Raw genomic sequence first — 24,832 nt, 5'->3', positions numbered from 1 at the left:
ATTTATTTTTATTTATTTATTTGGCTGCACTGGGGTCCTCGTTGCAGCATATGAGACCTAGTTCCCTGACCAGGGGTCAAACCCCGCTCTGCTGCATTGGGAACCTGGAGTCTTGGCCACTGGACCACCAGGTAAGTCCCTCTGGATTCTGTCTCTTTAGTAAATGTTCCATCCCTATCTCCAGGCTTCAGTGTAGGCCTCACTATTTTGGGCCTGACTCATAACTGATCTCCCAATCAGCCTTCACACAGGGAGGGCTATAGTCAACACTTACTGCACCCTTGGACAGTTAGAAAAAGGTGTCCCTTCCTCATAACACTCTGCCTCCTTCTGTCAGATAATTGTAATAAATATTCAAATAATGAATACATAGTGTCTGCATGTTGCTAGCCCTTTGGTAGGGTACCTTGTGTAGTGTGTACTGGCACAGTCATCTGTGATGGCCTTACACCTGGCCACCAGAGGATATCTCCATAAAATGAAAGTTTGATCATGGTATTCTATTATGGGCTGGATGTCTGTGTCCCCCTACTCCCCAAATTCTTATGTTGAAGCCCCATTTCCTAATGTAATGGTAGCAGGAGGTGAGGCCTTTGGGAGGTAAGCAGATTTAGATCAGGTCATGAGAGTGGAGCCTCTGATAGAATTAATGACCTTATAAGAAAAGGAAGAGACAGCAGAACTTGCTTTTTTGCCATGTGAAGACACAGTGAGTACAGGCCGGGGAGAGAGCCCTTACCAAGGACTGAATCTGTTGGCACCTTGACCGTGGACTTTCCAGCCTCCACAGCTGTGAGAAATATCTATTGTTTAAGCCACCGAGTACATGGTACTTTGTTAGAGCAGCCCAAGCTAATAAGACATATTCCTTTGCTCAAAATTACTCACAGGTACCCCTTTACCATTCTTTCTTTGATATAATTATTTAAAATAAATGATACTTTCACATGGTTCAAAAATCTAAATTATATCAAAGTTCTACTGTAAAAATTCTTACTCTAACAATCGTACTCACCATGCATAGGAGCCACTTTTTTTGGTTTATGCAACATTCCAAGATTTCTTTATGAGGTTACAGGAAAAATACCTACAGGCACATGCACACACACACACTCACACACACACTTTTTCTCTTACACAACAGTAGCACGATAAATTCATTATAACATTTTAACTAGAAACATGTTTTGAAACATTTTCACATTTATAAATAATGAATGCCTTCATTCTTTTCGATGGCTGCATACCCACTAATGGACAAGTTTCTGACGTATTGCAAACAATACCCAATGAATAGTATTGATGTATGTACATGTTATTTCACGCATATGCAGATCTGGTGACTTAAAATTCCATTTCCTCACCCTTTGCAGCCCTTATGGACTTATAATTGGCTTTGACTAATAGAATATGGTGCAAGAAGTGTGCAACTTCTGAGCAGGGCCTCAAGAGACCTTGCAGCTTCTACTTGCACCTTCTTGGAATTCTGAGGCCACTATACTCTGAAGAAACCCAGGTTGAAATACCACAGAGAGAGAGTGTGTGGTTCAGCTGTGTCGGTCAACTGGACCATCAGAGCTTAGGTCCCAGACATGTTAATGTGAGAAAGGTCATCATGGGCCACCTAACTCCAGCCAAGGTACAAGTTGATTGTTGCTACTTGAATAATCTAAGATGAGACCAGCAGAAAAACCACCCTGCTGTCCTTAGAATCTGGAGAAACAATACATGCATTCAGAATTCAGAAACAGTATATGGGGACTTCCCTGGTGGTCCAGTGGCTAAGACTCTGCACTCCCAATGCAGGGGGCCCAGGTTTGATCCCTGGTCAGGGAATTACATCCCACATGACACAAATAAAAGATTTTGCATGCCCCAGTGAAGACCCACCACAGCCAAATAAACAAATATTAAAAAAAAGAAACAGTATACACACTCAGAATTTTGACAAATATGGTCTAGGTTGTATTATTTTGCAAGCCCCATCAACAAGTGAGAGTCCCTGTTTCCTCACAGTTTTGCCGAAAGACTGGGTTGCCAAACATGAATTTTGTTAGACTCCCCCGGTGGTCCAGTGGTTAAGACTCTGTGCTTCCTCTGCAGGGGGCATGGGTTCCATTCCTGGTTTGGGAACTGGGATCCCACAAACTTTGGCATTCTGGCTAAAAAGAAAAAAAAAATGTTGCTAATGGAATATATCTCAGTATTATCTTAGTTTTTCACTTCTCTTACATGCAAAAATGAACATCTGCATATTTAAGACTTTATTGTCTTTTTTTGTGATCTGTCATGTTCTCTGGCCATTGTTTTTTATTGAACTGTTGGTCTTTCTTATCACTACATGGAGCTCTTTAAACAGTCGGGAGATTAGCCCTTTGTGTATGATAAGAATTACAAATATTATTTTCCCAATTTGCCTTTTGATTGTGCTTTCATTTTTTTGCCATGTAAAACTTTTTCATGTAGACAAATATATTAATCTTCTATTTTACATTTTCTGAATTTTTTATATCCATTGTGGCTCAGCTGCCTGCATTGTGGGAGACTGGGGTTCGATCCAAGGGTTGGGAAGACCTTCTGAAGAAGGGAAAGGCTACCCACTCCAGTATTCTGGCCTGAAGAATTCCATGGACTGTATAGTCCATGGGGTCAAAAAGAGTCAGACATGACTGAGCAACTTTCACTTTCTAATGTGCTTTTATTCTTTAATTGAAGTTTGATTTACAATGTTGTGTTAGTTTCAGCTGTACAACAAAGTGATTCAATTATACATACATATGTTTTTTTTCCAGATTTTCTTTCCTTATAGGTTATTATAAACTATTGAGTGTAGTTTCTGAATTTTGAGCTGTAGTTAGAAAGGGCTTCCTCATTCTGAGTTATAAAGAATTTTGTCCATATTTTTTTCTAGCATTTTTATCGGGGTTATCCTAACCAGCTGTGTGATGCATCACCTTCAGAATGAAGTTCCAGGCCAAGGTTATGGCACAGGTGACCTGGTGTCATCCATACGGAAAGGAAACAGGAGGAACAAGAAGTTAATTTAGGAGATTCTCGGGGGAGACAATGTGTGGTGTTTGGAACGTGGTGAGTTTAAGACATTCACGGAACTCCAGGAGGGGATGTCCAGAAGACAAGTGGATTCAGGAATCTAGAGCTTTGGAGAAAATTGGGGGCTGGAGATATGGATTTGGGAGCCAAATATGGGTGTCGATTAAAGCCATGAGAGACAAGAGGTTCCCAGGTGGCGCTCTAGGGTGTGATTAAGGTCAGGCTCAAGATACATCATGAGGAGAGAGTGGTGGGGGCTTATCTCTGTAGCCCTTGGGGTTTCGGCACAAAACCAGCCTCAGAGACATTTGAGGGTGCATAGAAGCCCTTTATGTGACCCATGCATGGATACCTTGGTTCTCGGTGTGTATGTGTGCTTAGTCTTTCAGTCGTGTCCAACTTTTTGCAACCCCATGGACTGTAGCCCGCCAGGCTCCTCTGTCCATGGAATATTCCCAGCAAGAACATTGAACTGGGTAGCCACATCCTTCTCCAGGGGATCTTCCCAACCCAGGGATCGAACCCAGGTCTCCTGCATTGCAGGCAGATTCTTTACTGTCTGAGCCACCAGGAAAGCCCTTGGCCCTTGGGAAGACAGCAAACAGGGAATGAGAGGAGGACCAACAACCTCCCCAGCAGTCTGTTCCCACCCAACAGATGTGGAAGAGAGACCCTATGACAGGGGAAGGGAAGAGACTCGTCTTGCCATTGGCCCCCACCTCCCCACCAGATGATCCAACGAAGAGCATCAACAGGTGGCAGCAAGTCCCCCAAGGGTGGGTGGGACACAGGGAGCCACTCCTGGCTGGTGTTTTTCTTGGGTCATAGTGTACTGGTTAAGAGCATAGAGTCTGGAGCTTCCTCTCTGGTTCCAAACCCTGGCTCTCATATTTGCTAGTGTGTAACTTTGGGCAAATTACTTACTGCCTCTGTGTCTTAACCTCCTCCTCTGTAAAATGAGGACAGTAATATAGCACCAATCTCACAGAATGTACATAAGGATGAAATGAGTAAATTTTTATTAAGTACTTATATCGGTGCCTGGCACACAGTAAATGCTGAGTAAATGTCAATTAAAAAGAAATTGGGCAGACTTCCCTGGTGGTCAAGTGGTTAAGAATCCACCCTGCCATGCAGGGTACACAGGTTCGAACCCTGATTGGGGACTTAGGAACCCACATGCAGTGGGGCAACTAAGCCCGCCTGGGGCAACTCCTGAGCCTGCAAACTCTGGAGCCCTCCAAACAACCAGAAGAGAAGCCCAAACGCATGCACCACAACAGAAGATCCTCTATGACACAGCGAAGATCTCGAGTGCTGCAACTAATACCCAATGCAGTCAAATAAATTAATTTAAAAAAACAAAAGAAATTGGGAATTCCCTGGCAGTCCAGTGGTCAGGACTCCGTGCTTCACTGCCAAGGATCTGGGTTCCATCCCTGGTTGAGGAACTAAGATACCTCAAGCTGCATGGTGTGGTTAAAAACAAAAAAATTCATTCTTTCATGAGTATTTATTAACCAGCTACTATGTGCCAGGCAGTGTTGCAGGTGCTGGGGATATGGCAGTGAATAATTGAGGTGAAAATCCCTGTCGTCTTGGAGCTTACATTCTAGTAGGGTGGAGAGGAGGGGTGGAGGCAGACAATAGATAGCACAAATTAGCAAAATACACAGTATGTCAGATCCAAGTGAAGATATGAGAGATGGGCAGGAGTTGGCAAGGATCTGGTGCACTGTGGGGCTCAGGAAATGAAAAGGGGAAGAATGACCCTGGAGGAGTTGCTGCTGCTATGTCGCTTTAGTCGTGTCCGACTCTGTGCGACCCCATAGACGGCAGCCCACCAGGCTCCTTCGTCCCTGGGATTCTCCAGGCAAGAATATTGAAGGAGTAGCAGCATGGAATCCCTGGCAGAGACACCCAGGCTGTTGACATCCTGGGATCCACGAGAACTAATATTCCTCTCAGCTATTCTGACACTCACTGAGTGACCTTGGGGCGTCCTATAGAAGGTGGGTTCCAAAAGGGCAACGCATTTTTGTCTTCCCTGATATATCTCTGGCCCTAAAACAGTGTCTGGCCCATACAATAAATATCCACTGAATGAATGAATGTCTACAGGGTTAGGGTTACGGAAGTGTCACCAACAGCCTGAAGCATAAAAGAGAGGACCAGGGAACCATAAGCTTCATCTTCAGTTATATAAGAGGCTAAGACTCTATCCATAAGTATTTACTGAGGGCCTAACATGTGCTGGGTTTCCCAGTTGGTTCAGTGATAAAGAATCTGCCTACCAATGAAGGAGACACAAGAGATGCTGGTTCAATCTCTGGGTTGGGGAAATCCTCTGGAGGAGGAAATGGCAAGCCACTCTGGTATTCTTGCCTGGAAAATTGTATGGACAGAGCAGCCTGGTGGGCTACAGTTTGTGTGTGTTAGTCACTCAGTCGTGTCCGACTCTTTGTGACCCCATGGACTGTAGCCCACCAGGCTCCTCTGTCCACAATCATGCCCTCACTTTAGTAACTCACAGGCCATGATAATATGGAATTTTTTTGTGGGTTCCAGAGGGCAGACCCCGGTGCAAGGTTAGGGGTCTGGGGAGGGGGTTGTCTAAGTGACATGCTGCTCAATGTAACAGACTCTTTTCTCAGCCCGAGCTGCCCTGAAATGCCCTGCTCGAAGGTGGTGAGTGCAGCGGGACTGCAGTGTTCAAGCCGGGCGCCAACCAGCCGCCCACCTGTCAGAAACTGTGCCAGGAGTATGCGGGAGAAGAGTTCCGCCTCGGGTGAGGTCACTTCCCACCCCCAGATGCTTTGCCTACAAAACCCTGCAATTCTCTGACGCTGGATCTTATTCTTTTCTGAATTTCAAGGTTTCACGATGTTGACAGCTCCAAATTCTAAGTCGTCAGTCTGCCCACACTCGCGGACCCAAAAGAAAGAAAGCCGGATTCAGCCTGGGTCCTACCACCCACTATCTCTGGGGATAGTCAGCGCCCCCTCTCCGCCTCGCGGGGGTTCTGAAGGGAGGTAACTCGGGCGCGGGGTGCCGAGGACGTCGGGGAGATAGGTGTTCCAGAGATGGAGTTGACAGGGCCGAGACACATGACACTCGAAGCGTCACGTTCTGTGGTCTGAGAGGCTGGGACCAGGTCGGTCACGTGACGCGCGCGGGGGGGTTTGCACTATGGGGTGATGCGAGATGAGGGGCCTCTCAGATCACGTACCAATGACGCATTCCCACCCCTTTTGGCAACTAGATTTCCGCTGGAAGATGCGATAGTTCCGGCAAAGGGGGCGGGTTCTCACATCCTGGCAATTTCGCTTCCGTTCGGGGCGCTGCTGCTTCCGACCTCGGCCTTTCCCTGGGGTGGGGAAGGGACGCGATCCGGTGCGCATGCTCCAGTCTTGCCAGAGGGGGCGGGGCCGAGGCTACAGGAGAGGGCGGGGGGGGAAAGAAAAGGGAATTCCAACCTGTGGAATCTTGGGGGTCCCCGAGGTCGGCTCCTTCCCTTTGAAACTGTGAATGGTGCCAGGGACAGAGCCTCTAGCGACTCCTGGGGGGAGTTTGGGGGTCTGCAGGGTGAGGGCGGAGGGGAGTGTCAGAGTGTGAGTTGGGTACGGGAGTTCCAAACTTAGAATCTTGAGGCCCGCCGGGCTCCGGCGCCGGCGAGAGGGATCTCGGGCCGCCATGCGGGACAGGACCCACGAGCTGAGGCAGGTGAGAATTTGGCGCAGCAGGGTTGGGGACGGGTGGACGGGATGGGGTCTGCCGGAATACAGGACTCCTGGTCTTCGGGGCCGGGAGGGATGACTGTGGGCTAGGATGGAAAGTCCCGGAAGCCCGTGAGTTCTACTCGGGGAGACCAGTAGCAAGGAAGTGATGCCAGTGACCCCGGCCCTGGCAGGGGGATGACAGCTCGGACGATGAAGACAAGGAGCGAGTCGCGCTGGTGGTATACCCGGGCACTGCACGGCTGGGGAGCCCGGACGATGAGTTCTTCCAGAAGGTAAGAGGCTGGAGTCTCGGCCTGGATTCACGAGGGGGCTGGAGGGCCCGAGGAGCAGAGCAGCCTGGAGCACCCCTCCCATATCTCCCTCAGCCCTCTCGGTCATCCTCCCCAGGTTCGGACAATTCGGCAGACTATCGTCAAGCTAGAGAATAAAGTCCGAGAGTTGGAGAAGCAGCAGGTCACCATCCTGGCCACGCCCCTTCCCGAGGAGAGTGAGTGAAACCCCGGGTGCAGAACGCATGCTCAACCCGAGGGCTTGTGGGGGTTGTAGTTCCACACAGGTGGTGGCCAGGGAGATTTGTTGAGGTAGAGGTTGCTATTTGGGCATCATGGCTTTCTCTTGTTTAGGCATGAAGCAGGACCTGCAGAACCTGCGCGACGAGATCAAACAGCTAGGGAGGGACATCCGCGCGCAGCTGAAGGGTGAGCTCCTAGGACCTCAGCCAGATACTTTCCTCTGATCCTGCCCAACTCCTGGTATATCTGGGGAGTGTGTGGTCCAGAGAGGCCAGTGATATATATCCAGGTCACACAGCAGGCCAACGTCTAGAATCTCCATCTCCTGGCTTCCAGTCCAGAGTTCTTTCCACAGCATATGCTTGCCTCTCAGGTTCCCTTATTTATAATGAAACCATTTCCATTTGACCTTTGTCCAAGGCAGAGGTTAGTGTTGCCACCCCCACCTTCAGGTCATTATCTACATATAACTGTATAGTCTGCCTTCCACATCCCAGGTTCTGCATGGGTGGATTCATGCAACTGTGGATTGTGTAGTACTGTAGTATGCATTTATTTTCTAAAAGTTCAGGTATAAGTGGACTCACACAGTTGTGCAAGGATCATCTGTACTCCTACAATTCTTGCTGCCCAGTGTGTATTCTTTGAGCGGGAAGGTGTGGGTTTTGTTAGGAACCCTCTCCAAACATGTGGGAATTCTCTGATGTATTTATTGCAAAGAAAAATATACTTTTGCCTGTCAGAAGCTCAGAAGTAGTCATTTTATGATGAATTTTATTTCCAAAAAAAAAAAAAAAAGCCCTGTGGAGATATTGTATCTCTGTTGTATGGCTGGGTGGCTGGGTCCCAGTCCCCAAATGAATTTCAGAAGCCAGAGGTCAAACCCCCTCCTCTACCAATACTCTTGTATATTTCCACAGCCATAGAGCCCCAGAAGGAGGAAGCTGATGAGAATTATAACTCCATCAACACAAGAATGAGAAAAACCCAGGTGGGTTCATTATTCCCAGAAGTAAAACATTTCAGCCAGTGTTCAATAGATCATTAGATGGCAGATGTAAGAAGGCAGGGCTCTTACTGCTGCTGCATTCAACCTGATGATTTTCCAAATGAGGAAACTGAGGCTCAGAGATAAAAAAGGATTTACCCCGAGGTCAAGAACCCAGGTCTCCTGACTTCCAGTCCATTATAACACCTTGCCTTCTTCTTCTCCATTCAGTGAGAAGTTGCTGAGACCCCAGACATGATCTGGGCTTGGCTGTAGGAGATATACTTTCTAGAAGCCAAGATGGGGAGTTAAGCTTGCATAGATGACAAAGACATTGCTCAGGTAGGACTTGGTAGTTAATGGCTCTGCCCAGGGAAGAGGGTGCAGTCAAGTGACTGGGTGGTTCCCTACCCATGTGATGGGGACATCCTCTGCCCCAGGGACAGAATTCAAGAAGTCAGGAAGAGGAACTTCCCTGGTGGGGCAGGGGGGGACGGTCACTGAATCATCATCTTAATAAGGAGATTTGAGATGGTCTGAGCAGTGTCCTCTGGGTGCCCAGAGAGGCATGGTTTGGAGTTGTTGGAGATCAGAGTTGGAGTAGGTGGGCCCAGAGCTCAGCAAAGACCCCAGATTGAAGATTGAATGATTTGGGCATTTTTTTTTTTTTTAATTGGAAGAGAAGGAAAGAGTAGCTTTATTACTTTGCCAAACAAAGGGGGAACACAGTAGGCTAGTGCAGTTCTTACTGCCCCCCACCCCTTGCAATTTGGGCATCTTGAAAGGGTGCAGCTAAACCCAGGACAGCAGATGTGTCTTGGAGAAAGGAACTCCAAGGAATGGGCAGATTTTAGACATCAGGAAAAGGGACAAGCAGGGAAGGCATTTCCGGGGGTGGGGGGTGGGGGGCTTGTGGTAGTCATTGTGTGAGAGGCTGAGTGCCCAGGTGGGCCTGCAAAATTTGGGCAATCAGCTGACCCCCAGGTATCCTGGTACACCTTTAGTCTAAGCAGGGAGGCTGGTGTTCAGCAAGCATTCCACTAATATTCTTTGAGGGCCTACTGTATGCCAGACCCTTTTCTAGCTGTTTAGGAAAGAGCTGTCAACAAATGATCTCTATCCTCATGGAGATTTCATTCCAGTGGGGAGAGACAGTCACCATAATAAATCAGTCAATTATTGTAGAACACAGAAATATTAAGGGAAAAGAGAAGAGGGATTGAGAACAGCAGGAGAAGGCAGGTCCAACAAGGTGGAAAAAACTTCCGAAGGTGACACTGGAACAAAGACTTCTAGGCTTCTGTGGGGCCTGAGCATTCTGGGCTGAAGCAATGGCAACTGCAGAGGCCTGAGGTGGGGCTGTGTTCTGATCAGGGAGGAGTTAGGACCCCACTGTGGTTGGAGGGAAGGAGTGAGATTAACAGTGTGGGGAGGTAAGATGAGAGAGGGAATATGGGAAGGGGCAGGTCCTTTAGGGCCTTGTAGGCCCTGGGAAGGGCTTTGGCTTTTACTTTGAGAGACCAGGGAAGCCTTTCAAGGAGGTCAAGGCCGCAGGCACCTCTGAGCTCATGCTCTTTGCTCATTGTACCCAAGGGGATGCTGAGGCCCAGATCAGGCAGGGATCCTCCCAGGGGTCCCCAGCTTCTCTTCTCCCTCCTTAGCACGGGGTCCTGTCCCAGCAATTCGTGGAGCTCATCAACAAGTGCAACTCAATGCAATCTGAATACCGGGAGAAGAACGTGGAGCGTATTCGGAGGCAGCTGAAGATCAGTGAGTTGTGGTGCCCGTTGTGGTGCCCGGCACACAGGGTCAGCTGACCCAACCAGCTCTGAGCCTGGCCTTTTCCTTCACAGCAAATGCTGGAGTGGTGTCTGATGAGGAGCTGGAGCAGATGCTGGACAGCGGGCAGAATGAGGTGTTTGTGTCCAATGTGAGTGGCCGCTGCCAGCCTCCCTCTACTGGGCCCCCCATCCTCTCTGAGTCCTGACCCCATTTTTTAAAAAAATTATTTATTTGTTTTTAGCTGTGCTGGGTCTTCGTTGCTGTGCAGGCTTTCCTCTAGTTGCAGCGAGCAGGGGCTATTCTCCAGTTGTGGTGCGTGGGCTTCTCCTTGCAGTGGCTTCTCTTGTTGTGGAGCACAGGCCCTACAGCCCATGGGCTCAGTAGTTGTGGTTCTGGGCCTCTAGAGCACAGGCTCAGTAGTTGTGGCGCATGGGCTTAGTTGCTCTGCAGCAGGTGGGATCTTCTCCCATTAGGGATCGAACTAGTGTCTCTTGCATTAGCAGGCGGATTCTTTACCACTGAGCCACCAGGAAAGCCCTCCTGGCCCTTTTTCATGGAGGGAATCCTGAGGCCCTAATATGTTCCTGAGAAGGGAACATATTAGCCTGCCCGGCATCCCTCATTAGGGCCTGGGCCCCAGTTCTAGGCCCGAGGGCTGCCCCGAAGCTGAACAGGAACTTCTAAACGTGCTGCTGGTTTCCTTGTGACCTGTCCCATCGCTCCTGTCCACTCTCCAGATACTGAAGGACACACAAGTGACTCGACAGGCCCTAAATGAGATCTCTGCCCGGCACAGCGAGATCCAGCAGCTGGAGCGCAGTATCCGTGAACTTCATGAGATTTTCACTTTTTTGGCCACTGAAGTGGAGATGCAGGTGGGCGCCCGAGGCCGCTAGTCGGGCTGGATCCAGCCCCCAGATGTGAGAGCGTGTGAGGACTGTCAGCCTGCCTCCACTCTTAGCCTCCTTCACCGAGGCTTTTGTTACCCTCCAGACTGGCCCTTACTTCCATCCTTAGCGGTGTCCCCAGACTGCATCCCCCTCAGTAGTTACCTGGATGACCACTGCTCTATACCTGTACCCCATCCCTTGAACTGGAGCCCACCCCAGGTATGGCCCCAACCCTGGCTCCTCCTCCAGCAACAGAATCCATTCTTATACACCTAAGAGCTCTTCAGTTGCCCCCTAGAGGGACCTGCCTCCTAGAATGTCGATGAGGATGGGGTGGGAGGTGGTATTCTTCCCCCAGCCCTTGTCTTATGATAAGGGGAGCTTCCAGCCCCATCTGGGAGGAGCTGACCCCAGTGCCCTTTTACAGCTGGGAGTCCTGAGGGAGAGATTTCAGTCAGTAGGAGTCCAGGATCTGCAGGCTGGTGGTACCGTGAGGAAGCAGCGACAGGGAGGGCTTCCCAGCAGCTGGGAAACAGGCCTAAAGAACAGGGGACTTCAGACAGATTTGCGAGGGAACAAAAGTTCACCCTCTGTGAAAACATATGAGCCATCAAGGAGCTCCGCTCCCAGCAGGCACTGCGAGTAGAAATTGTTATGGGGCGAGGGCACAGGACAGAAGGGAGCACACGGTAGGAGGGAGCCTGGAAGCCATCCCCAGGCGTGTGGACTTCTGTCAGATGCGGTCCTGTCCCCACCTCTTCCTTAGTGCACCGTTTTCTGCCAGGAGTGTCCTTCAGTCCTCTGTGGTTGGGGTGGGCAGAGGAGCTGCTGGGCCTTCCGCCCCCAGTCATTCCTTCCTGCCTGAACCGCCTCCTCTTCCGAGCAGGGGGAGATGATCAACCGAATTGAGAAGAACATTCTGAGCTCAGCAGACTATGTGGAACGTGGGCAGGAACATGTCAAGGTGGCCCTGGAGAACCAGAAGAAGGCACGCAAGGTGAGCCTCTGCCCTTCCCCCCGCCACCCCTCCCCCTGGGTGGCCCTCCCTCCACTCCTGAGTTTCCCTGACACCCACCCCCCCCACCCCGCTTCCTCTCCCACAGAAGAAAGTCTTTATTGCCATCTGTCTGTCCGTCACTGTCCTCATTCTGGTGGTCATCATTGTCATCTCCGTGTTGGTTTGACAGCGCCGCATATTCTCGGTGAGATACCGTGGGCTTGCCCCCTGGCCTGCCCCATCCCCGACCCCAGCCTTTTCTCCTCCCCTCAGACCCTCTTCTCCCGCCTTCCCTTGCAGACACTAAGAGCACCAGGGAGCCAGGGTCTGCCTTCTCTCCCAGCAGCTGGGGGTGGGCAGGACAGAGCCTCCAGCCAGACCCCTTCCTCACAGTGGCCTTGTGCAGAGGGGCAGACAGTTCTTCTGGGGTCGGCAGCCACTCATCCATGGGGGCCTCCCCTCCAGGTCAGTGCCTGGGGGCAGGGCTGCAGTGTCCTGTTTGGCAGGGACATGTGGTTTTGTAAGAAATTAAAAAAAAAAAAAGCTTGGAGATTCCCCTGTGCACGTGTGTCCTTGAAAAGTCTGGTCCAGGACCTTCAGGTATCCAGCCTCCCCACCTCCCGGCCACCCTGGGGGACAGACCCAGCCCAGGCAGACTCAAATCAGACTGTCTCAGGTGACCACGCCAGGCTGGCAGCGCCCTTCTACTCTCCCATGAGAATGGGTGGGGCCTGGAGGAGGCAACACCCACATGTGGCTCAGTACTGTCCCTGGGGAAAGAGCATTGTGAGGACCTAAGCCCAAAGCAGTGAGGCTGAGCCAGGCCAGGCTGGGACACAGAGGGATGTGTGTGTGGCATCTATGGGCATTCCTGAGGCCAAGAAGAAGAGGCACTGTGAAAAAGGAACTAAGTCTGTTACTTTGGATACAGTGGACAAGGAAGGGCCTGTCTCAGAGTTGGCCATATTTGAGTCCAGTGGGAAACTAGGAGTCCAATGGCTGGTTATGGGAAGAATCAGTGAAGAGATTGCCAGGCAGAGGGTTCAACAGGCCAGGCCTTGTGCTCAGAAAAAAGCACTGCCTCTTCATTTATTTATTTAATTTACTTATTTTTGACTGTGCTGGGTCTTTGTTGCTGTGCTCAGGCTTTCTCTAGTTGCTGTGAGCGGAGGCTACTCTCTAGTCGTGGTACACCAGGTTCTCCTATCTGGGGCTTCTCTTGTTGTGGAGCACAGGCTCCAGGGTGCGGGGGCTTAGTTGCCCCGAGGCATGTGGGATCTTCCCAGATCAGGGATCAAACCTGTGTTTCCTGCATTGGCAGGCAGATTCTTAACCACTGGACCAAGGGAAGTCCCTATTTATTTATTTTTTTAAATTAATTTTTATTGGAGTATAGTTGCTTTACAATGTTCTACTGTACAGCAAAGTGAATCAGCTGTATGTATACATTTATCCCCTCTGTTTTGGATTTCCTTCCCATTTAAGGTCACCACAGAGCAAAGAATAGGGTTTCCTGAGCTACGCGGTAGGTTCTCTTAGTTATTTTATACATAGTAACAGTAGTGTAACAATAGTGACAGGGAAGCCTGGGGTGCTGCAGTCCATGGGGTGCAAAGAGTTAGACACGACTGAGCAACTGAACAAAAACCCAAAACAATAATGTATATATGTCAATGCCAATCTCCCAGTCACCCGCCCACCGCTCCCTCTCCCCACTTGGCGTGGCATTGCCTTTTATGTAAGAGTTCAGATTAGAGAGGGAGGCACTCTGAATCAGCCCACACCTTGTTTCTCAGGGGTCTTGTGGCTGAAGCAGGTAGAAGAGATCGAGGAGCCGAGTTTCTATGACTCACCTGAGTTGCAGATTCCAGCTCGACATTTCTGAGAGTTCCAAGCCCCATGCCTGGTTTCTGGAGCAGGATGTAGCGCCTGTCCCCAGACACTTGGTTTCAGGGCTCCTGCCTCCGAAGCCTGGTAGGAATGGGGCAGGGCCTGACCCCTGATCAAGGTCGGGGGGGGGGTTCCAGCCGCCTTGTCCCATCCCACCTTCGATCCCACTGGTCGCCGCTGCTGCTCCTGGCTGCCCAGCTATACCAATTGCTTCGGCCGCCAAGTATGGGGTACATACGTGGGTGCCGGGGCGACGCGAGCCAAGGAAGGGATGGGCCAGTGGAAGTTGGTGCAGACTCGGACCCCGCCCCTGGACCCGGGCTGGGGGAGGGACCAGGGGGCGGGATTGGGCCTCAGGGACGTGCGACCGGACCTGTCCCGCTTCCATCCGAGGCTGGGCGCCCGCCTGCAGCGCCTCCCTATGGCCCGGAAGCGGTGGTTGCGCGGGGCCTGCGCCAGCTCCGAGGGGTACACTTGGTACCGAGCGTACGGGGCGTGGCTGAGGGCCGGGCCGACACTTGGAAAACGGACCGCTCGGATTGGCCAGCGGACCTAAATGTTGTTCCTGAAGAGCATCAGGATTGGTCTGCAGGGCTTCCTGAAGGAGTGAGCATCCGGAATTAAACTGCAATTAGATGTGGGCGGGGTCTCAGAGCGAGACCGCAGTCGCACCGAAAAGCGATTGGATTACAAAGCGCAAGGGGCGTGATCAAAACGCCTAATAAGGAGGAAGGGGGCTGGCCTGGGAGAGACCCGTGAGGGTAGGGGCTCAGGACCTCACGCGAGAAGGCGTGGCCGGGTCCCGCCTCCTAGCAGCCGGAACTTGCGGCTGCTAGAGAGTCCGGGAGGGTATCCACGCTTTAGTCCTGCTTGAGGTCCTGTGTCCCGTGTACAGAAGAAACTAGACGCCTGCAGGAAGAAGCCCCTCGTTTTTGGCAGCGTGCAAACACGCTAGATGTCCACCCAATGGGGAAACTGCGAGACCGGATAGATCCTGCCCCAGTAGAAGACTGATTTGGACTCTGGGCTTCCCTGATTCTTCACTCTCCATCTCTTCCCCTACGGCCTGCTTTTTCAGCGGAATCCTGTCCTGTTGGTCGTCTTTATCCACCCTCTCACTTTTCTGCCTTCAGAATCAACTGAAGTTGACAACCCGTGGCGCCTACCAGGATCTGCCAGAGACTGTCAAACAGACGCGGAGATTGCCACGTCTACGCAGCTGGGTGTCCACGTAGAGCATGTGCCTTCTGCTTGGCAGTGCTGGACAGCGCCACCCCCGAAAGGCTGCTTACTTGTCTCAGGACGCCATCCAGAACTTCCCAGAAGAGTTGGCTAGACGGCCAAGCAAGGGCTTGGATGGCGGGTTCAGTAATTTGAACTTTTCCGGTGGGCTGTGGGGACCCATAGAAGGTTTCTGAACAGGTGAGTGGCGGGTTTGGAGCAGACCTAGTAGGCAAGTGGACCCAGACAATAGAGGTTTTACAAGTTCCCTTCTGTATACTCCTTCTGCGAGGGAAACCAACCTGAGTGAGGGGCCATGGGAAGGTTTTTTCACTGAAATCCTGGCTTGGGTGCTGTCAGCCCAACTTTTAAGGAACACGGTCTGCGTGAGTTGTGGCTTTTCCAAATCCATCTTGTATCACAACCTTTCAGCTACAGCCTTCTCCACTTATTCCTCACCTACTGAATATTTATTTCATGGTTCAGATTCTTAAGAAAAGGAACCTGATTGGTTTAGGTCAGGCTACATTGACTTACTTGGGAATTGTCTACCTTGAGTCAAGATTTTACCCTTGACCAAGGTGTATGCCTGGAGAATCCCAGGGACAGAGGAACCTGGTGGGCTACAGTTCATAGGGTCGCAAAGAGTTGAACAGGACTGAAGTGACTTAGCACACACGCAAGATGTATGAGAGATGCTACAAGGTACAAAACGTGTCAGCACAGTGTGTATGAGTGTGAATGGACGAACTCAGTGATTGATGTTTCTGGTACAGCCCTGTAGTAGATTATATTATTGTTCCAAATATATGCTGTTCTTCCTATTGGGCCCCTCATGTTAGGAGGATTATACATTCATGCCCACTTACAGTAGGCTTGGCTATATAACATGCTTTGGAATCTGAGTAGATATTAAGACACCACTTCCAAGTAGAAGCTTTAAGCACCAGTGAGTAGTCTGGCAGCTTCCCATCTCTTTTCCTCTTCCACGAACCTGTCAATTGCCAGATGAAGACTTCTTCAGCCTGGAACCCAGAATTAACAGGACATGAAGCTGAGCTGTAGCTTGTAAAATGAGGTGTAATGTAAATGAGAAACTTCTCCTGCTGGGAGCCACTGAGATTTGGAGGTTGGTTTTTACCACATTATCATAAGTCTAGATCAGCTGTTATAGAACTAGTACCCAGAAGTGAGGTGTTGCTACAATAAAAAGGAAAAACCTGAGTTGTGTGTCATTAACTTTGGATCTGGACAGTGGCTGGTGAGGAAACTAGCACTGGAAGTTGGAAAGATGGTGATGTGTGTTATGTAGTGGTGAAGCATTTGTTTAAACTGTAAGCTGGAAATAGAACTAAGTACAAATAATATCCAACTAAGTTTAGAGATTTAGGCAAAAAATTGGGGAAAGAGAATATTAGTTGGTTGCCCTGATTGCTGTTTGGTGCATATGACAAGCTACTATAAGAAAGATGACTCAGAAAATAATTGGCCACTTTTTAAGCAGAAATGGAAGAGAATTATAGAAACTCCAGGCAAATGATCAAAAAAAAAAAAAAATGCATTTTTGGCTGTGCTGTGCAGCATACAGGATTTTAGTTCCCCTACCAGGGATTGAACCTGTGCTCACTGCAGTGCAAGCGAAGAGTCCCAGGGAATTCCCTGATCCAAATTTTTAACCAGTGAAAGACACAACTGACAAGACCCTTAAGCCACAGTTTCATTAAAACTCATCTTTGTGGGACTTCCTGGGTGGTCCAGTGGTTAAGTCTGCAATTCCAAGGCAGGGGGCATGAGTTCAATCCCTGATCAAGGAACTAAAATTCTACATGCCTGAGAGCAACTAAGCCTGCAAGCCACAACTACTGTGCCTACGTGCTCTGGAGCTAATCCCCAGCAAGATTCCGCATGATGCAAGGAAGGTCCCTCAGGCCACAACTAAGACCTGGCTCAGCCAAATAAATAAAATGAACAAATAAATATTAAAAATAAACAAATAGCCAAGACAACCCCAAACCAGGATATGTGTTATTAAAAAATTAATCAGTGTGTTATGATAAAAAATTCCGGGGGCTGTTCTAAAAGATAGTCAGGAATGGCTTCTTAGGGAAGGTGACTAATTCAAAGAGCAGAACTGACAGCTGAGAAGGCAGAATAAAACCATGGAGGATTGTTTTTAGGCCTGAAAAGCTAAAGAAATTTGCTCAGCTGGTTTTTGAAATTGCTTTGGATCAGTGACTCCTTTTTGCTTTCCATTTCTCCTCTTTTTAACCAGAATGTCCAGAATGTCTATTACTATTACCTGATGCATATCCCGGGCTTCTCTGGTGGCTCAGTGGTAAAGAATTTGCCTGCCAGTGCAGGACACACAGGTTCAATCCCTGGGTCAGAAAGATTCCCTGGAGAAGAAAATGGCAGCACACTCCAGTACTCTTGCCTGGGAAATCTCATGGACAGGAGCCTGGCAGGCTACAGTCCATGGGGCTGAAAAAGAGTGGGACACAACTTAGAGACTAAACAACAAAAAATGTCCCAGCATTGCATGTTGGAGTACATGACTTGTTTCATTCTTTTTCTTTTTTGGTGGCATGGCGCAGCATGTGGGATCTTCATTCCCCAATCAGGGATTGAACCTAAGCCCCCTGCACTGGAAGCGCAGAGTCTTAAGCACTGGACTGCCATGGAAGTTCCCATGACTTGTTTTTTTAGATTCCTAGGTCCATAGATGGAGAAGGCAATGGCACCCCACTCCAGTACTCTTGCCTGGAAAATCCCATGGACGGAGGAGCCTGGTAGGCTACAGTCCATGGGGTCGCTAAGAGTCGGACACGACTGAGCGACTTCACTTTCACTTTTCCCTTTCATGCACTGGAGAAGGAAATGGCAATCCACTCCAGTATTCTTGCCTGGAGAATCCCAGGGACGGCGGAGCCTGATGAGCTGCCGTCTATGGGGTTGCACAGAGTCGGACACGACTGAAGCGACTTAGCAGCAGCAGCAGCAGGTCCATAGATGGGAGGAATTGTGCTCCAGAATGGATTATACCCAGAGATTCATCTGCATCTAATTTAGATAATGAGATTTGGGACTTTTGGTTTGATGAGACTTATGAGATTTTTTTTTTTTTTACTCTGACTTGATGCTGCCATGGGATGAGACTTTTAGGGACCTTGGGAGGAAGTAAATGCATTTTGCTTGTGGGACAGATGTGCACCTTTGAGGCCTAGAGGGTGAACTGTGGTAAGGAGAATAATGGCCCCAAAGATTCCATGCCCTAATCTGTATGAATGTTATGTGCCAAAAAGGACTTTGCAGATGTAATTAAGTTCACCAATCAGTTGAGACAGGGAGATTGTCCTGAATTATTCATATGGGCCAATGTAATCATATGAGCGCTTAAAAGCTGAGAAGCTTCTCCAGCTAGCTACAGAAGAGGAAGACAGAAGTCAGAGAAATTTGAAGCAGGAGGACTCAGTGCACCATTGCTGACCTTGAAGAGGGAGGAGCTCCTAGCCAGGGAACTAGACAGCCTATAGAAACTGAGAACAAACCTCTGGCTGACAGCCAACAAAGAAACAGGGACCTCAGTACTACAGCCAAATAGAACTGAATTCTGTTAATACTCCCAGGTGAGTCTGGAAGTGGATTCTATGCCAGAGCCTCCAGATAAAAGCTCACATTGGGCAAGACCTTGACTTCAGCCTTGTGAGACACTAAGTAGAAGCCCAGTCAGAGCCTGGACTTCTGAACCTACAGAACCATAGTATAAGAAATGGATGCTGTTTTTAAGATGTTAAGTTTGTGGTCATTTATTATGCAGCAGTAGAAACAGCAAGATTTGAGCTGAGACGTGAAAGAACAGAAAACATCATGGGCAAATCTAGGGTGATGGGTTCCATCCCCAGGAAAGAGCAAGTGCCAAGGTTCCAAGACGGAGAAGAAACAAATCAACAGAAGGCCAGCATGGCTGGAGCCTGCTGAGTGTAAGGAACAGGTAAGAGATTAGTCAGAACTGGGATAGGACTTGAATGGAAGGCAGACTCCAGGGAGAGGGATTTTTGTTGAAGTGGGCTGTCTGTGTCTGTGCTAAGTTGCTTCAGTTGTGTCCGATTCTTTGAGACCCTATGAACTGTAGCCTGCTAGGCTCCTCTGTCCGTGGGATTCTCCAGGCAAGAATACTGGAGTGGATTGCCATGCTCTCCTCCAGGAATCAAAACCGAGACTCTTACAGTCTCTTGCATTAGCAGGCGGGTTCTTTACCACTAGCACCATTTGGGAAGCCTGAGAATGGGCTATGGATAAGTAACTGAGAACAAGTCACCAAATTTCCTTGGTTGAATCCAGAATCACTGCCCCACCTGCAAAGCCTGCTGCCTTCCCTTACCCCTGCTCCAGCCCTTGTGCTAGAGTTTTCTCCTGTGAAGAATTCTAATTTATCCAGCCACTTAGCTGGGGAGGGGATGATGACTGCAATCCATGATAAGAAGTGATGTCAGCTATTGCCCCCACAGTGGGGGCTATGGTTTTGCATTCCCAAGATGCATTCACTACCTGGAACAGTCCTGGCAGAGAGTCAGGGAATTAAAGGAAGTTGGGACAGAAGAAAAGTGAGGGCCAGAATTATCTGGAATTGTCTGGAATTATCCAGATAAAAAAATGGGGACAAAGACATCACAAGAAAAGGAAACTTCAGCTCACTATTTCTTATGAAGACAGATGTAAAAGTCCTCAACAAAACAATGGCAAACAAAATCCAGCAATATATAAACATGACTCTACAAGTGAGATTTATCTCAAGAATGCAAGGTTGGTTTAACATCTGAAAATCAGTTAATGTAGTAATAATAAAGACTATTAATAGAATAAAGGACAAAAACCTTCTGATCATCTCAATAGACACAGAAAATACATTTGACAAAATCCAACAACTTTGATTTTTAAAAAAGCTTAAGAAACTAGGAATAAGAGGGAATCCCCTTAACTTGCTAATTATCAAAGGGCATCCATGAAAAAGTCACAGCTAACGTCATACTTAAATGATGGTAGACTGGATGTTTCCCCCCTCAGACCCAGGATGTCTGCTCCCATCACATCTGTTTAACACTGTAAAAATAAACACAATAAAAATAAATAAAAGGCATCCAGATTGGAAAAGAACTAAACAACCTCATTTTACAGATGACATGATTTTGTATATAAAAAGTCCTTAGGAATTCATATACACAAAAAGATTAGAGCTAATAAACCAGCTCAGCAAGGTTGCAGAATATAAGAACAGTGTACAGAAATCTATTGTATTTCTCATCACTAGCAATGAAAATCCAAAAAAGAAAGAAAACAATTCCATTTACAATATCAACAAAAGGAAAAAATACTTCTATATACATTTAACAAAAGAAATGTAAAACATACTCTTGAAAACTATAAAACACTGTTGAGAGAAATTAAAATCTAAATAAAATTTAAAACACCCAAATGTTCATGGGTCAAAAGATTTGATATTGTCAAGATGACAATACTCCTCAAATTGCCCAGAGGCAATGCAATCCCTATCAGAATCCCAGCCAGCTTCCTTTTCTTTTTTGCAAAAATTGACAAGTTGATCTTAAAATTCGTATGGAAATGCAAGGGATCTAGAAAAACAAAAATAATCTTGAAAGAAGAACAAGTTGGAGGACTCACATGTCCTGATTTAAAATTTTACTACCAAGCTACAGTAAGCAAAACAGTGTGATACTGGCATAAAGAATGATATATACCCAGGGAATAAAATTGAGAGTCTAGAAATAAACCCTCATATTTATAGTCAGTTTACTTTCAGCAAGGAAATAAAGACAGCTCAATGGAGACAGAATAGTCTTTTCAACAAATGGAGCTGGGATAGTTGGATATCCATATGCAGAAGAATGAAGTTGGACCTTTACTTCAAACCATATACAAAAATTAACTCAAAGTGGATCAAAACTCTGAATGGAAGAGCTTTTAGCTATAAAAACTTAACAATTTATTTAAAAAAAAACTTTCATGCATTTTAAACTTTTAAGTTTATAACTAAGTTATAAACTTAGTAAATGTTTATAAAACTCTAAGATGAAAACATAGGCATAAATCTTCATGACCTTGAATTAGAAAATGGGTTATTAGATATGGCTCTCAAAACACATACGTGAGAGCATGGTGCCAAGTGGCTTTAGTCGTCTCTGACTCTTTATGACCCCATAGACAGTAGCCTCTGTCCATGGGATTCTCCAGGCAAGAATACTGGAGTGGGTTGCTGTGCCCTCCTCTGGGGGATCTTCCCGACCCAGGGATCGAACCCATTGTCTCTGAAGTCTCCTGTGTTAGCAGGCAGGTTCTTTACCACTAATGCCACATGGGAAGTCCCTCTCAAAGCACAAGCAATAAGAAAAAGAATAGACAATTTGGACATCATCAAAATTCAAAATGTGCTTCAAAGGGTACCATCAAGAAAGTAAAAAGACAACCCACCCAATGGAAAGGAATTTTTGCAAATCATAAAGAACTTGTATCCGGAATACATAAGCCTTACCAATCAACAGAGTCAATCCAGTGAAAACAATGGGCCAAGGACTTGAACAGACATTTATCCGGAGATGATATACAGATGCCCCATAAGTGCATGAAGAGATCCTCAACATCATTTTCCACCAGGGAAATACACATCAAAACCACGAATTTACACCAACTAGGATGGCTGTAATAAAAAGACAGATAATAACAACTGTTGATGAAGATGTGGAGAAACTGGAACGTTCATACCTTGTTGGTGGGAATGTAAAATGGTGCAGTCACTTTGGAAAACTGCCTGACAGTTGCTCAAATGGTTAAACATAGAGTTACCATATGATCCAGCAATTCTATCCCTAGATATATACACAGAGAATTGAAAAAGATGTCCACGCAACAACTTGTACATGGATGTTCACAGCAGTGTTACTCATAATAGACCAAAATGGAAACGCAAATGTCCTTCGGCTGATGAATGGATAAACAGAGTAGTATATCCATACAATGGAATATTATTTGACAATAAGAAGGAAAGAAGAACTGATCAAACTATCAATACAACATGGATGAGCCTTGAGAATGTTAAGTAATGCTAAGGAAAAGAATTGGTCAAAAAGACCACATATTGTATGACTCTATTTACATGAAATGTCCAGGCAAATCTAGAGAGACTGAAAGCAAATTATCCATTGCCTAGAGCTGAGGGTAAAGGATTGTCAGGGGATGGGGGCTTGGGATCAATAGGAAGTGACAGCTATGAGGTATGGAGTTTCTTTTAGGGGGTATGAAGATATTCTAAAATTAGATCATGATGATTGCATAACTCTGTGAATATACTAAAACCCCCTTGAATTATATACTTCAGACAGGTTAATTGTAGGGTATATTAATTTTTTTTAAGTTTTGCCAGTTTATTGCTACCAACCCATCTCCCTCGACCCTCCTCATGTGTGCACGTGCTCAGTCATGTAACCCCATAGACTGCAGCCCCCCAGGCTCCTCTGTCCATGGGCTTTTCCAGGCAAGAATAGTGGAGTGGATTGCCATTTCCTTCTCCATGAATTTTATTTTAATAACAGTTAATTTTTTTGAAAGTCAGACTGAGTCCTCAGGGAGCAGGAACTTGGGTATGGGATGCTGGGGGTGTCAGAGAAGGGGGACCGAGGGATGGGCGGATTGTCTGGGCCCAGAAAGGGAGCAGGAGTTGTGGATCTCTTCTGAACATTCAGGGAACCCACTCCATCCTTCATTGTAGACAGATAGCCAGGGAGATCTATCGATTAGTGTATATGGTATCTCTGTGTATGTGTGTGTATGTATGTGCGCTCAGTTGTGCCCAATACTCTTTGTGACCCCATGAACTGGAGCCTGCCAGTCTCCTCTGTCCACAGGATTTTCCCAGGCCTGAATGCTAGAGTGGGTTGCCATTTCCTACTCTGGGGGATCTTCCCCACCCAGGGATGGAAACTGTATCTCGAGTCTCCTGTTTGATAAATGATTTTTTACCACTGTGCCAACTGGGAAGCCCATATGGTATCTTTACACGAATATATTTTTAAAAGGTGTCACCCCTACCCCCAAGATAAATCATCTTGCTCGAGGCCAAGAATCAAGATAGTAGTAAACAGAAGTTCTCCTACTTTCAATCTACCAATCTGATGTCTGTTTCTTTCCTGGACCCTTAGACTTTGATCCCAGCCTGGACAGGAAGGAGGCCTGGGGACAGTGCTTATCCTGCTCTGGGTGTGAGTATGGCCAGTGAGTGTCCTTGGTCAAACTGGTGCCCTCTGTCTGCAGCCATTACACCCTGGTCCCTGCTGTTGACATGTGGCCCCCTTGTTCTGCTATGGAGAATGGACGTGAGGTCCCTGACACAAGGTGATACCTACTACTTCTGCTTCAGGTGCTACCAGCACATAGGCTGGAGTGGGGCTGAACACCAGACACTTCCTAAGGCTGCCAACTTGGTGGCCCCCAAGTCTACAGGTGACAGCATGGAAAGGAAGATCTGGTTCAGTGACCTTTGGCTTTGTTTTGTCTTATAATTGTGAAAGGCCCTAGTAGTTGGAATTTATAGTTCAGAATCAGTTCCTGAGTATCCTTCTAGAAATACTCTGTAGCACTTGAATTTGAGCACTTATGAGTAATTCAGCCCAAACGGGGGGATACTAACCACACTGCTTTGCACTTTATTTTTTCATTTGACATTTTTTTGTATATTATTCAACGACATAGATTGAAGTCTAATTTTTTTTGAAAACTGTTGCATATTTTACAGTGGCTTTTAGTCCTTTGTAATGGACATAGAGGGTGTTCCCAGTCATCACACATTTTGCTGCACTGAACAATCTTTCATCTTCAGTTTTGTCACAGAATTGGAAAAAGAAACTTGTGGTGTAAATTCTTCGAGGTGTATTTGCTGAGTTGAAAAGTGTATGCATTTTTTTTTTTTTTTTGGCTGTGCTGCAGGCTTGTGGGATCATAGTTCTCCAATCAGGAATCAAACTCCTGCCCTCTGCATTGGAAGCGAGGGGTCTTAACCACTAGACCGCTAGGGAAGTCCTTTTACTTTTTAAAAAATGTGTTTGCTTGCTTCTTTTTCCCTCTTCCAGTTTTACTGAGATATGACATACAGCACTGTATATTTAAGGTGTACAGCATCATGATCACATACATCATGAAGCATTTAACTTTTCATAAACATCAAATCATCTTTCCAAGAGGCTGTACCGATTTACACTGTAGGGCCTCATTTTTTTCCATTTTTGGTCTTTGAAAAATTACTTTAGTGTCAAATATATCACCTCCGTTGTTTTTTTTTTTTTTACCTCCACTGTTTTTAAAAATAGATATTGCACAGGAATTCAGTATTTTCAAGTTCTGTTAAAAATATCCTTTTGAATGGCAATGAACTTAAAGATTAAACTGAGAATCAACAACTTTTAATAATATCTTTCCATTCAGGTACATGGTATATCTTCATTCAGTTAGGTCTTATATCCTTCAGGATAGAGATACCATTTTCTTCATGTAGGATTTGTATGTTTTTTGTGTGAGCTCTATCCCTTTGTAGTTTGTGGGTTTTGTTGTTATTGAGAATGGGACTCCAAGTATATTTTCTAGTTTGTTATTGTAATTTACAGGAAATATAATAACTTTGGCCTTGGTTTATTATCTGTAAAAATACAGAAGTAGAACTACTCAGTAAAAGGTCAAATAAGTGTGGGCTAAAGAAA

At 47.1% G+C, this 24,832-nt stretch overlaps 1 protein-coding gene, 2 long non-coding RNA genes and 1 other non-coding gene across 8 annotated transcripts; 2 read left to right on the top strand and 2 right to left on the bottom strand.

The window, feature by feature from the left end:
• Positions 1-1,763: 1,763 nt before the first annotated feature.
• Positions 1,764-1,836, top strand: TRNAG-CCC (transfer RNA glycine (anticodon CCC)). Its single transcript has one exon. It is a non-coding gene; the product is annotated as a tRNA-Gly (tRNA).
• Positions 1,837-6,466: 4,630 nt separating this feature from the next.
• On the top strand, positions 6,467-24,832 carry STX4 (syntaxin 4). 5 transcript variants are annotated; one of them, XR_014073461.1, is made up of 12 exons: positions 6,467-6,774; positions 6,962-7,063; positions 7,179-7,278; positions 7,415-7,489; positions 8,224-8,294; positions 9,953-10,061; positions 10,145-10,221; positions 10,811-10,948; positions 11,850-11,960; positions 12,067-12,165; positions 14,984-15,272; positions 23,282-24,832. XR_014073461.1 is itself a non-coding variant. In XM_081558232.1 (11 exons), exons 1-10 carry the CDS (start codon positions 6,745-6,747, stop codon positions 12,145-12,147), a joined length of 894 nt encoding a protein of 297 aa, XP_081414358.1. In that variant the 5' UTR covers positions 6,467-6,744; the 3' UTR covers positions 12,148-12,165; positions 14,984-16,295. The 5 variants fall into 5 exon arrangements, 4 of the variants coding, with proteins under 4 accessions (XP_081414358.1, XP_081414360.1, XP_081414357.1 ...); XM_081558232.1 differs by lacking the exon at positions 23,282-24,832 and having other exon boundaries at positions 14,984-16,295; XM_081558234.1 differs by lacking the exon at positions 23,282-24,832 and having other exon boundaries at positions 7,157-7,278; positions 14,984-16,295.
• Positions 8,060-14,263, bottom strand: LOC145532683 (uncharacterized). Its single transcript, XR_014073462.1, has 2 exons — positions 13,814-14,263; positions 8,060-11,933 (listed from the first exon to the last, which is right to left on the bottom strand). It is a non-coding gene; the product is annotated as an uncharacterized LOC145532683 (long non-coding RNA).
• Positions 17,639-20,406, bottom strand: LOC145532685 (uncharacterized). Its single transcript, XR_014073464.1, has 2 exons — positions 19,248-20,406; positions 17,639-17,936 (listed from the first exon to the last, which is right to left on the bottom strand). It is a non-coding gene; the product is annotated as an uncharacterized LOC145532685 (long non-coding RNA).

The sequence above is a fragment of the Giraffa tippelskirchi genome, chromosome 13, assembly GCF_054371585.1.
Source record: "Giraffa tippelskirchi isolate mGirTip1 chromosome 13, T2T-mGirTip1v1.2.pri, whole genome shotgun sequence".
Lineage (NCBI taxonomy): Eukaryota > Metazoa > Chordata > Mammalia > Artiodactyla > Giraffidae > Giraffa > Giraffa tippelskirchi.
Note: the sequence above shows the minus strand (reverse complement) of the source record. Positions and strands in the feature narration are given on the sequence as shown.